Genomic DNA, 18,845 nt, shown 5'->3' with positions numbered 1-18,845 from the left:
TGAAATAACTAAAAATAAGTTAGGCATTTGTTGTTTATAAGGTTTAGGTATAGTTTTACGTAGAGCAGGATATTTATGGTTAGCAAGAGAAGTAAAAGTTTATGTGAGTGATGACATATGTGGAAGATTCATTGTCTTCTGATTTATGTAGGTCCATCTTTATGCTACGAATATTCCTGTCTTCTTTATTTAACTTGCTGCTATTGCAGTATTTATGTTACCTTATCTACCCTCTGTTGTTATTTTGTAGTTACATTACTTCTTAATTCTCTTAGATATTAATAAAAATACTTTCAAACTATCATAAAAATTTATTACTCATGATTAAATAATACAAGTCATAGCCTTTGGAAGTTTGTAGTTCAGGATAGTACTGATTCTGTTAAAAAATATTTAGGGCACATAAACAGTTGAATAAGTAGGTGAGGAAAGAAGAGCCTTAAATATGTAGAGAGGTCTGAATGCTCACATTTTTTGATGGTAGGGGATGAGAAGTTCTGTTGGAAAGGAGTTAGGAAAAGAAGATTCATAAATGCTGCAGTGTTGCAAAATGGATAAGAATATGGGCTCCTTAGCTGTATTTCCTGGCTTCATATCCCAAAGCTTAATCTTGACAGATTATAAGATCTCTCTATATTTCAGCTCCTCATTTGCAAAATGGCAATAACACTTTGCTTATAAGGATCTCATAAGGATTATGAATTAATACTTGTAAAGGACTTATAATAGCATCTGGATGTAGAAAACTGGTTAGGTGTGATTTCACTTAGGAAGGCTTCATGGGAGAGGTGGGCCTTTGAGAACTCCTACAGTATAGAAAGGAAGATGAGTTGACAAATAAGGAAAATGCACTGAAATTGAAAGTATTAATGATTTGGCAAAAGTGCTCTGAGTCTGAAAATAACATTGAGGATGGTTTAAAAAAAATTTTAGCAAGTGACATCTCAATTGAGAGCTGTCCTCCCTTTCTCTCATTTGACTTAATTGTGCAAATCATGTTGACTGACTCTTTGTGACTTTGTAAATCAATCTTAAGCATTTTCCTTGGTAGCAAAAGACAGGTGGTACAGAGGCAGACCTAGTTTCACATGTATTAAGCTTTAGTAAGTTGGAAAGGAGCCCAGGAGGTATCCTGTTCTGGGAACAAATTTAGAACCTTAACTTTAATATTTAATGCATCATAAACACCTTAACTGAAAATCTCCTGTTAATTATTTAATTCGAAAATAGTTTTGAGTGCTTCTTGTATGCCAGGCCTTGTGCTTGGTGTTGGGATTACAATAAAGGGGTGTGTTCATCATGTATTAGGGTAAGATCAGGTATCTTGTCTTTCAGTTGAAAGATTCTTTAGTTTAAATTATAATATTAATGTTCTTTAGTTTAAATATATTAACAGTATTAATATTACTAATCATAACAGTAAGAGATTTCGTTATAATACTTAAAAAAAAATCTTACAGCCCAAGAGACAATGAAGATATTACTTCTGAAAAAGAAGAAAATGTTTTATCCTCGTCTTTGAAGCATCTAGAGTTAACTGAAGAGAAGAAACTTGATGTGACCAAAGAAAATATGTTACCTGAGAATATTGCATATCTCCCTAATGCAGATTTAAACAAAGGAAAAAAAGAAATAAGTGATATGAATCCCAATATTCAGAATGCTTTCATTCAGGAAGCTCCAAACACGTACTTTCCTGATTCTGAAAGTGAAGTACAAGTTACAGACAAAAGTGAAAAAGAAGAGCCAGTAGAAATGGCTCTTGAAAAAGAGTGTAGTGAAACCAATGCAGATAGTTTGTTAGAGAGAATGTCACCAAGTAGTTGTTATGGTGGAAATAATCAAGGGGACCGTGGTCTTTCAACTCCTGTACCCAATCAAAATGAAAAATCTTTATCTAGTGAAATATTGGAAGAAAGACCGGCAGTAAAGAAAAAAGCCTTTGGAAAACAAAAGGGCAAATCAACTTTGGAAAAGTTTCCAAAACACGAGCTGTCTTTTGTTGGTGACTGGCCAGTTGATAAGACTATTGGTCAGAGGACAAAAAGGAACCGAAAAATGGAAAAAGCCTCATCTGTACAAAATGACAAAAAGTATAATCGCCCTCAGTCACATAAAATATTAGATAATAGTTTATCTGTGAGTGTAGATTGTATGCAGCCACAAGGACCTCCATATGAAAATGTAGAGGATGACGACAGGTCACAGTGTGGTGATGCCTCGGAACCTTTCAGTAGCTGTGAATATGATACTTACAAAAACCCGGAAAGAGATTCATTCAACATTGTGGGTGACTGGCCTTCCCTCGATTCGTTAGCTCAGAGAGAGCACAGATCAAGAATACCAAAGGCTGGCTTAAATGAACCCAGCCTAGAATTTGGAACCAACAACAGTATGAATGAAATATCCTTATACTCTTCACATGAGGCCTGTTGGGGCACAAGCCCTGAAGAGCTAAAAACATTGGGTGGTTGTACTCGAGGAAGTTCTGAAATGTTGCCCAATGAAATGACCTATGAGAGTAAGTCTTGTCCAAGTAAAAAGATTCATAGGGAACACACATTGTCTCTTCCTTATATCAATAATGTGCCAACTGTCCCTGGAGAAATAGGACCACAAACTTTAGCTGAATTTTCAGAAGAAAAGACTAAAGGAATCCCTGGAATAGGAGTAGGCATGTGTACCCAGACTGAACCACAGGATTTTGCTCTCTTATGGAAAGTAGAAAAAAATAAGATTAGTGTTTCTGATTCTCTGAGAGTATTAACAGGAAGATTAGATGGATTTAAACCCAAAACTTTCAATATTAACGCAAAATTGGATGTTCAAGAAGCAATTCCATATAGGGTAATGTATGACAAAAGCACATATGTGGAAGAAAGTGAGCTCACCAGTGCTGATGAATCTGAAAATCTTAACATTCTTTGTAAACTATTTGGATCTTTTTCATTAGAAGCCCTAAAAGACTTATATGAGAGGTGTAACAAAGATATTATTTGGGCCACAAGCCTTTTATTGGATTCTGAAACTAAATTATGTGAGGATACTGAATTTGAGAATATAAAAAAATCATACAATGAAGCACAAATTGGGCCATTTTCTCTGGGACTGAATTTGAAGGAAATTATTAGCCAAAGAGGAAGCTTAGAGGATTCTAATTTTTCTGTGCCAGAATTTAGCAATGGAATTGATATCAATAACACTAATGTACAGTCTACCTGTAATTCCAAAAAGGAAAACTTAGAGCAGGCAGAAATAAGAGCTATACCTACTGAAAAACCTAGATTAATAGCAAGTATGCTTCCTACTGTAGAGCTAAATAATAGTAATGAAGTACTTCCTAATAGTCAAACAGAACTTTCAGGTTTATATAATGTGAAGCAGTTTTTTCCAGATACTCTAAAAGCTACTACCACTAAAACTGTGAATGAAATGGAAAAGAATTCAGAAGTTGCAGAGACTGGAGGTAACATACCACCTTCTTTGAATTTGTCTGACATTTTGAACTCTGTATCAAGCACTTCAAATCTTGAGTTACATGAAGAAACTTATTTTACTAACTCTTTTGAAATAAATAAAAATGAAAATCTTCCAAAGGACTATGTGAAATTTCCAAACACAGAAGATTTTATGATTGAAGAGGAACAGGAAATGGAGACAATTCTAATGGCAGGGAGTGCTTTGTCAGCTGGAGTTACTGGAGAAGATAAAGCTGAGACACTGAATCCCACTCCAGTGACAACCAAATCTCTGACCATAGACTGTCTTGAATTGGCATTGCCCCCTGAACTGGCTTTTCAGCTCAATGAATTATTTGGCCCTGTTGGTATTGATTCAGGTAAGGAAAAGGTAAATTATTACCTATATGTGCATCTTTCTGTGACTAGACTATAGATAGTTTAGGTTGAATTTTAAAATTACTTTGTATGTTAACAAATGTAAGTCTGTTGACTACATTATTGTTTTTGGCACCATGTGTTTGTAGAGGATTTTTAAATATATAATTTCAAGAAACTAGAGAGTATAGAGTTTGTATTCATCCCATGCATATATTGAAAGTTTTCTCTGGTATTTACCTCATACTTGTTTGCACAGATACATCTTTTTAATCCTTTGATGCTACTCCAGATACACTTAAGGCAAGATAATTCCTTAGGACACACTTATTGGAAAGTCTTAATGGAAGTGAACATACTAAATATATTTAGTGTAATGGACATGAAGAACTTAAATATATGAAACATTGTATAATTGCATCTGCCAAGAAGTGTGAATACAATAACATATTACATAAAAATATTCTAAGAGTTTTAAAACTAGAGACATAGGTTAGTAATTAAAAGTATAGATTAGTTTTATGATGTATAAGGTAGTTGAGTATGTTTTCTGCATATGTATAATGAGTAATGGTCATATTTTCTTTTCTTTTTTTCCTCTCCTCACAAGGGTCCCTAACAGTTGAGGATTGTGTGGTTCATATAGATCTGAATCTGGCTAAAGTGATTCATGAGAAATGGAAAGAATCTGTAATGGTTGGTAGGCTTCTTTTTATAAAGAGCTCCTTTTGTGTCCATTTTGTCACCTTTGCTCTTCATTACAATCTGTTATGTTATATCAAAGATTCTATTGAATTTTTAGTTAGAGAATGAATTTTAGCAGTTAACAGATTACTGATATTTTTTCTGTTTCCAGTGTTTTAGATTATATCCAGATTGACCAAACTATATAATAAATGATGGAGCTCAATATGATTGATTTTTTATTTTAGGGAAAAAAATCATAAATAGTTTTTTGCTCTTTAAAGACTTGAAATGCTAATAAATTTCATTAACAGTTTTTTAAAAATTACAGCATAAGAGCTCTGTAAGTGGAAAAGATACATAGATGTAATCATAATTTATATTTATCTAGATTTATTAGATTTAGCAAGAATGATTGATAGTTTTATAAGGAGAAATGATTACTGAGGAAAATAACATAAGCATGTTTTCTAATGCACCCTTCTTTGCCAATCCCCTATTCTGCCTTTGTGTTTAGGAGCGACAAAGACAAGAAGAGGTATCTTGTGGCAAGTTAATGCAAGGTAAATCACATGGTTTCACTTCTGATGTTCTTATCTTGATGTTGAAACTTGGTGTGTGTGTGTATGAATTTCAACTCATTTTAAATATACTTCCACAAAATATGTTACCAAAGAATTTTGATTTGTAGGTAAGTTTTAAAAAGTTTAACATTTAATATTGATATAAAATAAAACTTAAAGAAGAAAAAAGTCCTTGTATTATTTAACTTTCAGGTTATAACTGAAAACTAACACAACATTATAGATCAACTATACTTCAGTTGAAAATTTTTTTTTTCAACTACGAGGCTATGAAGCACCTAGGTGTGCTCTAATGCATGTATTCAGAGTGTTTCCTGTTAATGATTTTGTTCTGAATGATAGAAAACTGTTCTGGTTTGAGAGCATAAAATATTCCTGTCTTTGATAGCATCATTGAAATATTACTTTGGCTATTAAATTTTTATTGATTTTAATATGATTAGAGCATAAAAGCCTGCTTTTTGGGTGTATCTACCAAACTGAAAATACTTGATTCCAGAAGATTTCTTAGATGCAGTGTCTTAAGTGGTTAGTGCACAGTGGCAGACCTGTTCTAGGTCCTGCTTTTGTGCTTGAGTTTCTGTAGAAACTCTAGAAACTCTTCTCCAGACTGAAGATTGTTAGAGTGAAGATTCTTAACTTTAATCCAGACCTGTATTGTAGCTTCAAGAACCAAAATTATTTGAGAGCTGGAGGTTCCCAAATAGTATCAGTTATTCAGATGATAGTATTAGCTATTTCTTCACTTTCCAGGAGAGCAAAAGCGTTTATCAGAATGTGTTGCTCTTAGAAAAGCTGAAATATACGTTAAGTCTTACTGTTATGAACTTTTTAGAATGTTCAGTTCCTTCTTTATCTTGAATATCAATGTTCAGTATTTACTGTGTGCCTCCAGTGGGTTACAGATTTGCAAAAATATTTATCCTTTCAGTTCCTGGAGTGGCCAGGCAGAGATGACCAGCTGCTGTAGCTGGTCACTCCTGGCTGGCTGCAGCTTCCTCTGTTTATCAGTGTATATGTGTGTTACTGTTTTCTCTGTTGAAGGGATATGAAAAAGAATGGGAAGCATTGGGTTGATTTATAGTGATACTCAGATTGTTGCTCATTTGAAGTATTCCTACATTTATACATATTTCATACTTATTATGTGAAGATATATTTTGAAATTTGCAAACTGTATTATAAGCAAAGAGTTAAAAGTCATGTTTTCTGGGTCTGTCTGAGGTATATATTTACATCAGAATAATTGTTAGTTTGTACATTTGTTATTCACGGTCTGACACTATTGATACTGCTTTTGTAGATCCTTCCCTGGTTGGGCATATTGGTCTTGATAATTCAGAACAAAAATCATCTCAGAGAACAGGCAAAAAATTACTGAAGACTTTAGCAGCACCTGAAATGCTACCCTTATTGGATCATTGGAACACTCAGACTAAAAAAGTATCACTCAGAGAAATAATGTCAGAAGAAATTGCCTTACAGGAAAAGCATGATTTGGTATGAGTTAGTATAAATATTAAGCCTTTGTTTCTTACTCTAGTTTGATTATATGTTTAGTTTGTGATTTTCATTTGATTCTACTTTTTGTAGTCTTGGAATCTATTTTAACCTGATTGAAGTTAGTGTTAAAATTGAAAAATGTTTTAAATGTAGTTTGAAGTTGGAGGTTTTTACTTCTGGAAAATTAGTTGATATTCTATAACAGTAAGCCAGTTATGTTAAATCTGTTGTTTTGGATTTAATTTTGCAGATGAATATTTCTTGTCTATAATTTTACTTCTGTAAATTTTTTCATTCTAGAAAAATATGAAAGAAATATTTCATTTGAAGATAATTTCATTCATAAGTTAGTAATAAGAAATGACTGTTTTGCTATTGAAGAGTTCATATTTGAAGCAAAATTTTTTAGAGAAAAATTTTAGAAACTTTCAAATCTTAAATTAAGTACTCTTCTTTTCCTATCTAACTTTTCAGTAAGACAAGTTCAAACAGATACTTTGCTTTGCTCTGAATTTAATTTTTGTTCTTTTTCAACCTATCTAACTATATGAAGTTGTAAGAGAATTGGGTTTCTTTTGCATTTCTTTTTCTTAACTTTTTTTGGAATTCTGAAAATTAGTATTAGAGAATTTCAAAATCAAAAGGGAAAAGACCTTAGAGATTATTAGTTTAGTTCTCAAGGAAAAAAAAAATTCTTAGTTGGTGATCTTACAACCTTTTCCCCTCTTTATCCTACTCATTTGACTGCTCAAAGGAACACCTTTATATTGGTTGAAATATATATTGATAGAATGGGGGCGTAGAAAGAATGATGGGATTCTTCCACTTTCATATTTATTTTCCCCACTTGTTAATTAAGTTGGAAATATGCTACCGTTAACCAACTTTATGTGTTTATATAATCCAAGGAACAGTCTCTTCAGTAGGATCTTATAATTTAGTGTTGTTTCAGATATCCTCTTCAATTTACATCTGTAATTAATTGGAGAAATAGATTTTCATAAAAAATAAGGAAAGCCTAGAACTTATACTCAAATGATGAGACACTTTTTGTTGAAATGCTATTTTCTGCTACTGAAACTTTTCTTTATAGTTCTAACCTACCTTTTTATCTCTTATACCTGGGTTGGGAAGTTCTCCTGGAGAAGGGAAAGGCTACCCACTCCAGTACTCTGGCCTAGAGAATTCCATGGACTGAATAGTCCATGGCGTCGCAAAGAGTCAGACACGACTGAGCAACTTTCACTTCACTTCACTTTGCATAATGATGAACAAATAAGTTTCTTTGACTTTTCAACTTAATTTTTTTTTTCTGTCAATGATTTTTCTTGTCTTTCTGTGAATTTGATAATAGAAGCTATACTCTTTTGATCCTAAAGATATTCCTGCTTAAGTAGAGCCTCAGTAAGAGAATTTCTGGAAAAATTTCTCAGTAATTTCTCAGAATTTTCCAAAGGAGAAATACACTTTAAATTCTTTTAAAGCAAAGAATATAAAATAAAAATTAGGCATAATGCATGAAGAGGATAATTAATTGTAAGATGTTGTTGTTCAGTCATGTTCAGTCATGTCTGACTCTGCGACTTCATGAACTGCAGCACACCGAGCTTCCCTGTCCTGCACTATGTCTTGGAATTTGCTCAAACTCTTGTCCATTGAGTCCCTGATGCCATCCAATGATCTCATCCTCTGTCTCCCCTTTCTCCTTCTGCCCTCCATCTTTCCCAGCATCAGGGTCTTTTCCAGTGAGTCGACTCTTTGCATCAAGTGGCCAAAGTCTTGGAGCTTCAGCTTCAGCATCAGTCCTTCCAATGAGTATTCAGGGTTGATTTCCTTTAGGATTGACTGATTTGATCTCCTTGCTGTTTTCAGTTAATTGATAAGACCTTAATTTGTAGTTTAGAGATACTCTATGACCTGGCAGATGCTAGTAAATCTGATCACTGAGGTTTTTCTAAAAAAATCACTGAATTTTTTAGTAAGATCAGATTATAATGTATATCTTAAAATAAGATGTGAAATATTTAAAATTCTTGAGGTGGCTTGTTTTCCTCACTCTTGTGGTATGCGATATTTTCAGCTTCACCAGTCTGTTTGACTGGTCAGGTTGTCACCTATTGTGATTCTTTTTCTGTTGCTGTTTGGTATTATAAATGGCCTAAATATGGCTAGGTTTCAAAACCAATAGCTATTCTAGGACTATCCTAAATTATTGTAATTTCTACATTTTCAGAGACCCTTTAAACTTTTATAGGAAGTTATTTTTTAGACACTAGGACTTTTGGAATAAACAAAAATATTACATAGTTAAATCACAATGTCAACAAATTGTCTTAGAGTTAGAAGTCCCTTTACAAACGATTACTGTGATCATTAATTAGAATTAAATTAGCACATATTAGAAAAGCCTGTTTGGTTTGGCAATTTAAACAATCCAAATACGACTTTGAAAAAATAACACTTAGCAATTCTCATACAATTCCTTTGGAATAAATATGTTTGTGAAAAAAATTTTTTAATGTGGATTTTTCTGTCAACCTGAACTTGCAACTCATTTGTACATTGTAGTTTCTGCCCATTGAGGAGAATATGTTTTTAAGGACGTTGTTCACAGCATCACACAGTGTCCCTTTTATGAGGACCCATGCGAGAAATTTCTCTCAGGTCTCAGTACCAGAAAAAGGTGTTCTTCTGAGCAGCTGGCTTCTTTTTATTTTGTGGACACTGAGAATCTTTGTTTCTTCCTTTGCTTTGGCCATTGAAAAGCTCAGAACTGGAATTTGTGACCCACCTTTAGCAATGGTACAGGATTTTGTAGCATGCATTTATTTATACTAATTTTCTTGCTAGCTTTATCCTATATTCTTACCTTTATTTTCTCTACTCTCTGATTTCTTCATTTATTTATATCCTGTTTATATGTATATACTTCATCCTTTTTATATGTGTAATATATGATTGAATGTGGGCTTCCCTGGTGGCTCAGATGGTAAAGAATCCATTTGCAATGTGGGAGACCTGTGTTTAATCCCTGTGTTGGGACGATCCTCTGGAGGAGGACATGGCAACCCACTCCATTATTCTTTCCTGGAGAATCCCATGAACAGAGGATCCTTGCGGGCTACAGTCCATAGGGTCGCAAAGAGTTGGACATGACTGAGCGACCCAGCACATGTGTCATATGTGAGAGTATATATATACACATACACACACATATATGTATATGTGTGATTCTGTATGTGTATTAATAAGCAGCTTCAAATACTTAGTAAAAAATGGGATATAAATAAACAGTGCGATACTTATATTACTATTTTCAGCCTTTAATCAATGAAGAAAGTCTGTGGTTGCTTTTAAATTATTAGTGTTTTTGCAATGAAATAACCATGGTTTTGGATCAGCATAACTAGTATTGTAAATTCCATCATAAGAATGAGTTTTGTCTTTTTTGTTTGTTTTAGAAAAGGGAGACGCTTATGTTTGAGAAAGATTGTGCCACTAAGCTAAAGGAGAAGCAACTCTTTAAGATATTTCCAGCCATTAACCAAAATTTCCTGGTGGACATTTTCAAGGACCACAAGTGAGTACTAGAAGAATTGTCTGCAGTTTTTGTTGTGATGTGATTGAAAGTGTATGTCATACATTTTAATCTCTTATTTTTATTTTTCTGATAACAAAAATAATATAGGTGTATTATAAACCATTTAAATGCAATAATGTAGAAAGTGAGTTTTTGTCAATTGGTTCATATTCCTCCTCAATTTTTTCTCATGTTCATATACTAAGTATGCGTACACATGTGTACCTATTTGTTTTGGTAACTATATATATAGTCACCAAAATAGATTGTGTTTTATATAATATTTTGTAGTTCTGCTGTTATTTTTTCTGTCCATACTTTGTGACAGAATAAATACTCTTTTCTTTTTAATGTCTACAGAGTATTCCATAGTACTCTGAAAGTGATTTCTTAAAGTACTATAGTTTGTTTAAACATGCTCTGTTTGCAGGCTTTTTGACTGTAAGAAAAGTTGGAAACCATGTTGCACTGAGCAACATTGAACATACATTTTGTATGCATGGGTGAATGTTATGGTAAGCTAGTTTCTGAAAGTGAAATTGCTGGTTCAGAGTAGATACACTAAAAATGTCTATAGCTAATGCCAAATTTCCTTTTATAAGGGCTTTCCATATTACTTATATGCACTGATTGTGTAACTTGCCCTGAACATTAAGAATCTTTAATTTTTTGCCTGTCTGGTAGGAAAAATATTTCATTGTTGCTTAAATTTTTATTACTAGTGAGGTTGAGCTTTTCTCCCATTGATTTCTTTTTCTGTTAAATTGCTTATTTTTTGCTTGTCTTCTTTTGGCTCTTTGTATTTCTTTCTATATTTATGAGAATTCTTTATATATTATGTGTAGTTATCTTTGTTAATATAGATTATAATAAGTTTTCTTGATAAAATCTCATTGCTCATGAACATTTTTTAATTCATGTTTTATCAGAAAATTGTTTCCCTTACTGATTCGGAGTTTTAACTCTTTTTGAGAAAATCTGTCCTACCCCAACATTATGGAATTTATTTATTCCATATTTATTCCAGTATTTATTTTTAAATTTGCTTTCTTTTTAAAAGAAATTTTTTATATATAATTTTGTTTATTTATTTATTTTTGGCTGTCCTGTGTCTTTGTTGCTGCTCAAGTTTTTCTCTAGTTGTGGCAAACAGGGGCTGCTCTGTACTTGTGGCATGCAGGCTTCTCATTGCGGTGGCTTCTCTTGTTGCGGAGCACGGGCTTCAGTAGTTGTGATTCTTGGGCTCTAGAGCACAGGCTCAATAGCTGTGGCACATGGGCTTAGTTGCTCTGAGGCATGTGGGATACTCCCCGACCAGGGATCAAACCCATGTCTTCTGCATTGACAGGTGGACTCTTTATCACTGAGCCACCAGGGAAGCCCTTAATTTATTTTTATTAATTTATATATTTGACTGCACCAGGTCTTAGTTGTAGCACACAGGATCTTTGACCATCGTTCAGTATTTTTAATAGTGAAATTTTAAAAATTTACCTAACATTTTTGTGTGTTTAGTATGAAGTAGAGATTTAACTTAATTTTTTTCCAAATGATAAACTGGGTAGATAGATCATCTTTACACACTGATATAAAATATAACCACTAATATTTCTTATATTCTCAAATATACATTATCTTTTATTGACTCTTTGATTCCATTGAGCCATTTGGTCCTAAATTTTATTTTCAATATTGTAGCGTAATAGTGTGTTTTGATGTTTGCTATGTTAGGAATGGCTCTGGTTTGAGTAATACATGGTTTTGATCTTAATGTATTCCTTAAATTTCTATTTTAGCAAGAGTTGTTTTAAATAGGTGCCTTTTTAGACTCTTTGGAGACTCTAATACAGATTTTTTTCTTTAGTTTATTAGTGTATTTCATGTCAATCACCAGTAATTTCTAGAATAAAAATTCTCTCATATTTTTGTTTATTTCTTTTAATGCAATATCAGAATTGATTTCAGGCTTTTTGCAACAGTTGTTAAGTGAGATTAGTCTGTAATTTTCTGTTTCTTTGTTATCTTTGTCAGATTTGGTTTTAGGGTTTTATTTGGTATTTGGCTTAATAAAAGGGCTTTCCTGGTGGCTCAATGGTAAAGAATCTGCCTGCAATGCAGGAGATGCAGGTTTAGTTCATGGGTCAAGAGGATCCCCTGGAGAAGGAAATGGCAACCCACTTCAGTATTCCTTCCTGGAAAATTCCATGGACAGAGGAATCTAGAGGGATACAGTTCATGGGGTCACAAAGAGTCAGACACGACTGAGCAACTTGCTCTGGAAAATTTAAATAAATTAGTATCTTGAAGGTTCTGGGGTTGTGCCTTTTTAGGGAAGTCTTTTAGAACTTTTCACTATCTTTTAAGGGTATTGCTTTATTCAAGTATTTGCCTTCTTTATTTTCTGTGAGTCTTTTCTGGTGGTTTGTCTTCTAGAAAACCATTAGTTTTACCTTGATTTTCAGGTTTATTATTGTTAAGTTGTATATAATATTCTGTGATAATTAAAACTATTGTTTTGTATTTGATCATATCCTTTTTTCCTTTCCTAATATATTTTTTTTCTGTTTTGTTTTTGTTGTTTGTCAGAATGGCCCTTTTAAAGAGCAAGCTCTTGGTTTATTGATCAAAGTCTGTTTTATATTCTCTAATCATTTATTTTTGCTTTTATTTTTGGTAATTGCTTTCTATTTTTGTTGAGTCCTTTCTCTTTAAATTTGTTGACATATTCTCAATTCTTTGGTTAGTTTGTTTCCTTTCAGTATTTGATAACAAATATATTTAAGGGTATGAATTTTTCTCTATATTATGTTTTTGATATATATGTGTAATATTTTGATTTTGATATATAGTAATTTTATTTTTTTCTGTAAAAATCTAATTCAGTTTGATTTTCTCATTCATCCAAGAGTTTGAAATTTTCTAAATGGATTGATAGTTTGGTGGTGATGGTTACTGTTTATTTTGTTTTGTTGTGTTGGAGTGTAAGAATGCAGCCTGAAAGAGTCCTGCTTTTGGGAATTTGAAATTTTCTTTGTGGTTTAATACATGATCAGTTGTTATAAATATTACATGAAGATGCTTTTGAAAAAGAATATTCTCTGCTGAGTATGCAGAGTTCTAAATATGTCACTTGAATCAAGTTTTTCATGGTATTATTTCAGTCCGCAAATTTTCTATTTATTTTTGTTACCTGAGCAGCTGTTTTCTTAGAATTATGTGTTAAAACACCTCAGGCATTGGGGGTTAGGATAGTTGGTGCTGACATATGGCAACTCTCTTCAATGGGAACCTAGGGCAAGAAGGTCTGATGTGAAACTACCCAGAGTTGCAGGTCCCAGGTGAGGTTAGAGGACTGAGTACTTTCTTTCAGTGCTCAGAATGATTGATCAGTCAGGTGCCAAGGGTAGGTATTATGATATTCAGTGATCCTCCATTTGTCTGCCAACAGCTGGATACTTGTCTCAGCAGTAGTGTCAGCTTCACCCTCATAAGAAGGGTTCAGTGCAGTTCAGTTGCTCAGTCGTGTCCGACTCTTTGTGACCCCGTGAATCGCAGCACGCCAGGCCTCCGTGCCCATCAACCAACTCCCGGAGTTCACTCAAACTCATGTCCATCGAGTCAGTGATGCCATCCAGCCATCTCATCCTCTGTCGTCCCCTTCTCCTCCTGCCCCCAATCCCTCCCAGCATCAGGGTCTTTTCCAGTGAGTCAACTCTTCACATGAGGTGGCCAAAGCATTGGAGTTTCAGCTTTAGCATCATTCCTTCCAAAGAAATCCCAGGGCTGATCTCCTTCAGAATGGACTGGTAGGACCTCCTTGCAGTCCAAGGGACTTTTAACTCCACACCACCAACTGTGGTGTTGGTCTTCTCCAGCACCACAGTTCAAAATTATCAATTCTTCGGTGCTCAGCTTTTTTCAGAGTCCAACTCACATCCATACATGACCACTGGAAAAACCATAGGCTTGACTAGATGGACCTTTGTTGGCAAAGTAATGTCTCTGATTTTAATATGCTATCTAGGTTGGTCATAACTTTCCTTCCAAGGAGTAAGCATCCCTTAATTTCATGGCTGCAATCACCATCTGTAGTGATTTTGGAGCCCCCAAAAATAAAAAGTCTGACACTGTTTCCACTGTTCCCCCATCTATTTTCCATAAAGTGATGGGACCAGATGCCATGATCTTAGTTTTCTGAATGTTGAGCTTTAAGCCCACTTTTTCACTCTTCTCTTTCACTTTCATCAAGAGGCTCTTGAGTTCCTCTTCACTTTCTGCCATAAGGGTGGTGTCATCTGCATATCTGAGGTTATTGATATTTCTCCCAGCAATCTTGATTCCAGCTTGTGCTTCTTCCAGCCCAGCGTTTCTCATGATGTACTCTGCATAGAAGTTAAATGAGTAGGGTGACAATATACAGCCTTGACGTACTCCTTTTCCTATTTGGAACCAGTCTGTTGTTCCATGTCCAGTTCTAACTGTTGCTTCCTGACCTGCATATAGGTTTCTCAAGAGACAGGTCAGGTGGTCTGGTATTCCCATCTCTTTCAGAATTTTCCACAGTTTATTGTGATCCACACAGTCAAAGGCTTTGGCATAGTCAATAAAGCAGAAATAGATGTTTTTCTGGAACTCGCTTGCTTTTTCGATGATCCAGCAGATGTTGGCAATTTGATCTCTGGTTCCTCTGTCTTTTCTAAAACCAGCTTGAACACCTGAAAGTTCATAGTTCACGTATCGCTGAAGCCTGGCTTGAAGAAAGTTCAATTATTTACTGCATTATATGCCTGCAGTGTAATCTTCCAGAGCCATATACTCCTAACAACACCTGTGGTGGAGACTGGCTTCTAGCCCTAAAAGTGGGCAAACTAGGTGATTTTAAGGACTAGTTAGGATGTGGACAATTTCTGGTAGTTTCTAGCCCCCAAGAAACTCCTATTTGTTGAGTATATGTTAGGCAGTAAGATGGGAGTGCTCAAGTGGAATTGGTTGTCCCAAATGATTCCCCTTCAGGGGTTGCTTTAATAAATTGAAGAATAGCAAAATATCACAGTATTTTGCAAAAGTATTGCATTTCAAAAATAGTCCTTTGTGGTCAGCTCTTCATTATCTAGCCTTTGGAAGAGATCAGAGTCATAAAAAGTAATAAGTATAAAATAATTTATAATTTGCTTTGGAAAGAGTTTCTTTAGTTATGGGAACATGAGTGTTTCAGGCTTTTGTCAATTTCTGTAGAATTTCATATTCCACATAATATAGTATCACCATGAAAATATGCCTAAATAATGTAGTGGTGGGAGGTAGGATAGTTTTTTACTTTTTCCTTTCTGTATCTCTGCCTAGAATTTCTCTGACTGGAACCCCATGGTTTAAGTAAAATGTGAAATTTGACAGAATATAATGTTAGCATAAAGATCTGTTGTCTGTTTTTGATGTATGAAGGAAACTGAAATGTGTGAATTCTAAAGGGGACTAAGTATGTGTGATAAGATGAAAGAAAGAGTTGTGGAAAATCTATCTGGAATAAAATATAAGAATATGAATTAATTTTATTAATATGTTACTTTTGGGTATTCATTTAAAAATTAATTTTTGAGAGCCTCTAACTTTACACTTTCTGTTCATTCTTGAGTCTTGAGATGCACAATGAGCATTTAATTTTGATGTTTAAAACTAAGAAGTGAGCCAATTTTTCCTATTCTAAGATGTTTTAAAGGTTGCCTTTGTTAATGTTTCCACATAACTTTTATTTTAATTCATTGACCTCATATTTGTACTTCAACTCTCTACAGCTATTCATTAGAACACACAGTGCAATTTCTAAATTGTGTTCTTGAAGGAGACCCTGTAAAAACAGTGGTAGCACAAGAATTTGTTCACCAAAATGAGAATATCACTTCTCATACTGCACAGAAGTCTAAGGAGAAAAAGGTATAGAGTGTCTTAGTTTTTTACAATAATGATAAATAATAGTTATGTATGAAATATAATTGATTTGTTAGATTAATGTTTATTTCTCACCATTTTTTGTAGACTGGAAATTTAACCAATGATAGCATATTTGGCTAATAATATCTGCTCAAAATAATGAATTTATAGCTGATTATGTTTTTTTATTCAGTGTCTTTGTACATGACAAACATTTGAATTTCTGTAACTTTTCTTGTGTAGACTACACATGAAACGTATGAGGTTTAATGGAATAACTATGGAATGCAGTATGATGGGTCTTAGAGTATAACTGTGTCAGACCTGGGTCTCCCTGATTGCAGGCAGAGCCACTTGGGAAGCCCAGAAAGGTTTAGCCATTTGAGGAACTGCCAAGCATTTTCCCCAAATGGTTACATTCTTGTACGTTTCCATCAGCAGTGTATGTGGGTTAGAATTTCTCCGCATCCTCTATGACACTTTGTTATCATCTTGTCTTTTTGATTAAAGCCATCTGAGTAGAAGTGAAGTTGTTTGATGGATACCTGGGATTTATTTTAATCAGGTATGGTAAGACACCAGGTATGGAAATGACATGAAGGAAGAAGTTTATTATAGTTACAGAAGCAAGAGGTATGGCCTACCATCCATAGCCCCATGAGGAAGCACCAGGGTCAGGGAGACAGAGATGGGGAAATGTGCGCAAGAGCCTTTTTTTGTGGTTTCTATGGGAAAGACTTGGCAAAACAGGTTAATAAGTAGGTTCAGGATTGGCTAGTTTGAATAATTTCAGCAGGCTCTGAGGCCTAGGAACTGTTCCTCGTTTTCTGGTACCTGGCTTCAGTGATTAGGGTATGTGAATGGTGGCCAGAGAGTGAGAGCCCATCATGGAAGTGGTTGTGGGTATGGGTTCTAGATTGGATGGTTTGCATGTATAAAGTGTGCCAGCAAGTGAATTGTTTCCAATCTCTAGGAATTAGCTAGCCCCAAGGTGGGGGCTTTGTCTCTAGGGATTAGCAAGGCCTCATGTCAAAGCATCAGAATATAAGAAATAAAGGACATAGTTAATACAAAAGTGGTATCTCATTGTGATTTTGATTTGCATTTCCCTGATGGCTGGTGATATTGACCATCTTTTGATGTGCTTATTGGCCATTTGTATTATATCTTGTTTGAAGAAATGTCTATTAATATCCATAGCCCATTACAATTAAAAAAAATTTCTTTAGTCGTATAAGTTTTTATATAGTCTACATGCAAGTCCCTTTTCAGACATATGACTTGCAAACTTTTTCCCATTCCAAGGGTTGTCTTTTCACTTTTTAGCTGATGTACTTTGAAGCACAAAAGTTTAAAAATTGATCACGTGCAATTCACTTCTTTTGTTGGATGTACTTTTGGTGTCATACCTAAGAAACTACTGCCTAATCCAGGGTCACCAAACTTACACCCAAGTTTTCTTATAGTTTTAGTTTTATAGTTTTAAATTCTTTTATAGTTTTAGTGCTTACATTTAGATCTTTGTATATGGTGTGAGATAGGGATTCAGGTTTCTTGTTTTGCATATGGATATTCAGTTATCACAGTACCACTTGTTGCAAAGATTATTTTTCCCACATTGAATTTTCTTAGCACCCTAGTTGGAAATGAATTGACTGTAAATTTTTTACTAGACTCTCAGTTTCATTCCATTGTTCTGTATGTCTGTCATTATGCCTGTACCATAGTCTTGACTGCTGTAACTTTGCAGTAAGTTTTGAAATTGAGAAATGTGAGTTTTCAACTATGTTCTTTTTTTACCCCCAAGATTATTTTGGCTATTCTTATCCCCTTGCATTTCTGTGTGACTTTTAAGACGAGCTTGTCAGTTTCTGCAAAGAAGCCAGTTGGAATTTTCATGGGGATTATATTGAGTCTGCAGGTCAATTTGAGGTGTATTGCCATCTTAACAATACTGTCTTCCAATTTGTGAATGTGGAAGTACGTTTCAATTTATTTAGTTCCTCTTAAGTTCATTCAACAGTGTGTTGTAGTTTTGAATATAAATTATACATGACTTTTGTTAAATTTATTTCTAGGTGTTTTTTTTTATGCCATTGTAAATGAAATTGTTTTCTTAATTTTATTTTTGGATTGTCCTCTGCAAATAGAAATACAATTGATTTTATATATTAATCTTGTATTAGTTTTAGACTTTTTTTTTTAACAGTGCTCAATCATCCTGCTTTACTTGTTAATAAGACCACTTATGGATAAACTTGTGTGCTCCTTTTTTTCTTTGACTCTTTCACCAGAATTTAGCTGATAGGACTTGGGTAATTTTGGTGTTCATGTGATCTGTTAGTGTGTACATGGAGCAGGAAGTGTGTGGTACCACTGATGGCTGTGTGTGTCATGGATAAGTGTAGTATGTTATCTGTTAGTGTGTACACAGAGCAGGAAGTATGTGGTACCACTGACACCTGTGTTCATCATGGATAAGTGTAGTATGTTACAAGATTCAAAGAGTACAAGATGATGGTGAGACCTTCAGTGCCAGACTGGGAATAAAGATTACTTTTTCTCCTGATAATAGAGCAAGGCACTCTTGGTCATTATGGCAATAGAGGAAGTGATTGGGAAGTGTGCTTGCTGAAAGTGGGAGATGGTTAGAAGATGTTGGAATCAAGAAAGGAGAGTTTGTGAATTGTGTACTCATTGGCCAAAACATAAATTTGAATAAGTTATACT

At 34.3% G+C, this 18,845-nt stretch overlaps 1 protein-coding gene across 9 annotated transcripts in view; it reads left to right on the top strand.

The window, feature by feature from the left end:
* Positions 1 to 18,845, top strand: part of N4BP2 (NEDD4 binding protein 2) — a 69,496-nt gene that overhangs the window by 34,512 nt on the left and 16,139 nt on the right. For all 9 annotated transcript variants that reach the window (XM_044945962.1, XM_044945967.1, XM_044945966.1 and 6 more), the window contains 6 exons: positions 1,461 to 3,838; positions 4,447 to 4,532; positions 5,038 to 5,083; positions 6,408 to 6,604; positions 10,069 to 10,187; positions 15,980 to 16,118. In XM_044945962.1, the coding sequence (XP_044801897.1) occupies positions 1,461 to 3,838; positions 4,447 to 4,532; positions 5,038 to 5,083; positions 6,408 to 6,604; positions 10,069 to 10,187; positions 15,980 to 16,118 (2,965 nt within the window). The remainder of the gene's footprint in view (positions 1 to 1,460; positions 3,839 to 4,446; positions 4,533 to 5,037; positions 5,084 to 6,407; positions 6,605 to 10,068; positions 10,188 to 15,979; positions 16,119 to 18,845) is intronic.

This window comes from Bubalus bubalis, chromosome 7 (assembly GCF_019923935.1).
Source record: "Bubalus bubalis isolate 160015118507 breed Murrah chromosome 7, NDDB_SH_1, whole genome shotgun sequence".
NCBI lineage: Eukaryota > Metazoa > Chordata > Mammalia > Artiodactyla > Bovidae > Bubalus > Bubalus bubalis.
The sequence above is the reverse complement of the archived record's forward strand: the minus strand, read 5'-3'. Positions and strand labels throughout refer to the sequence as shown.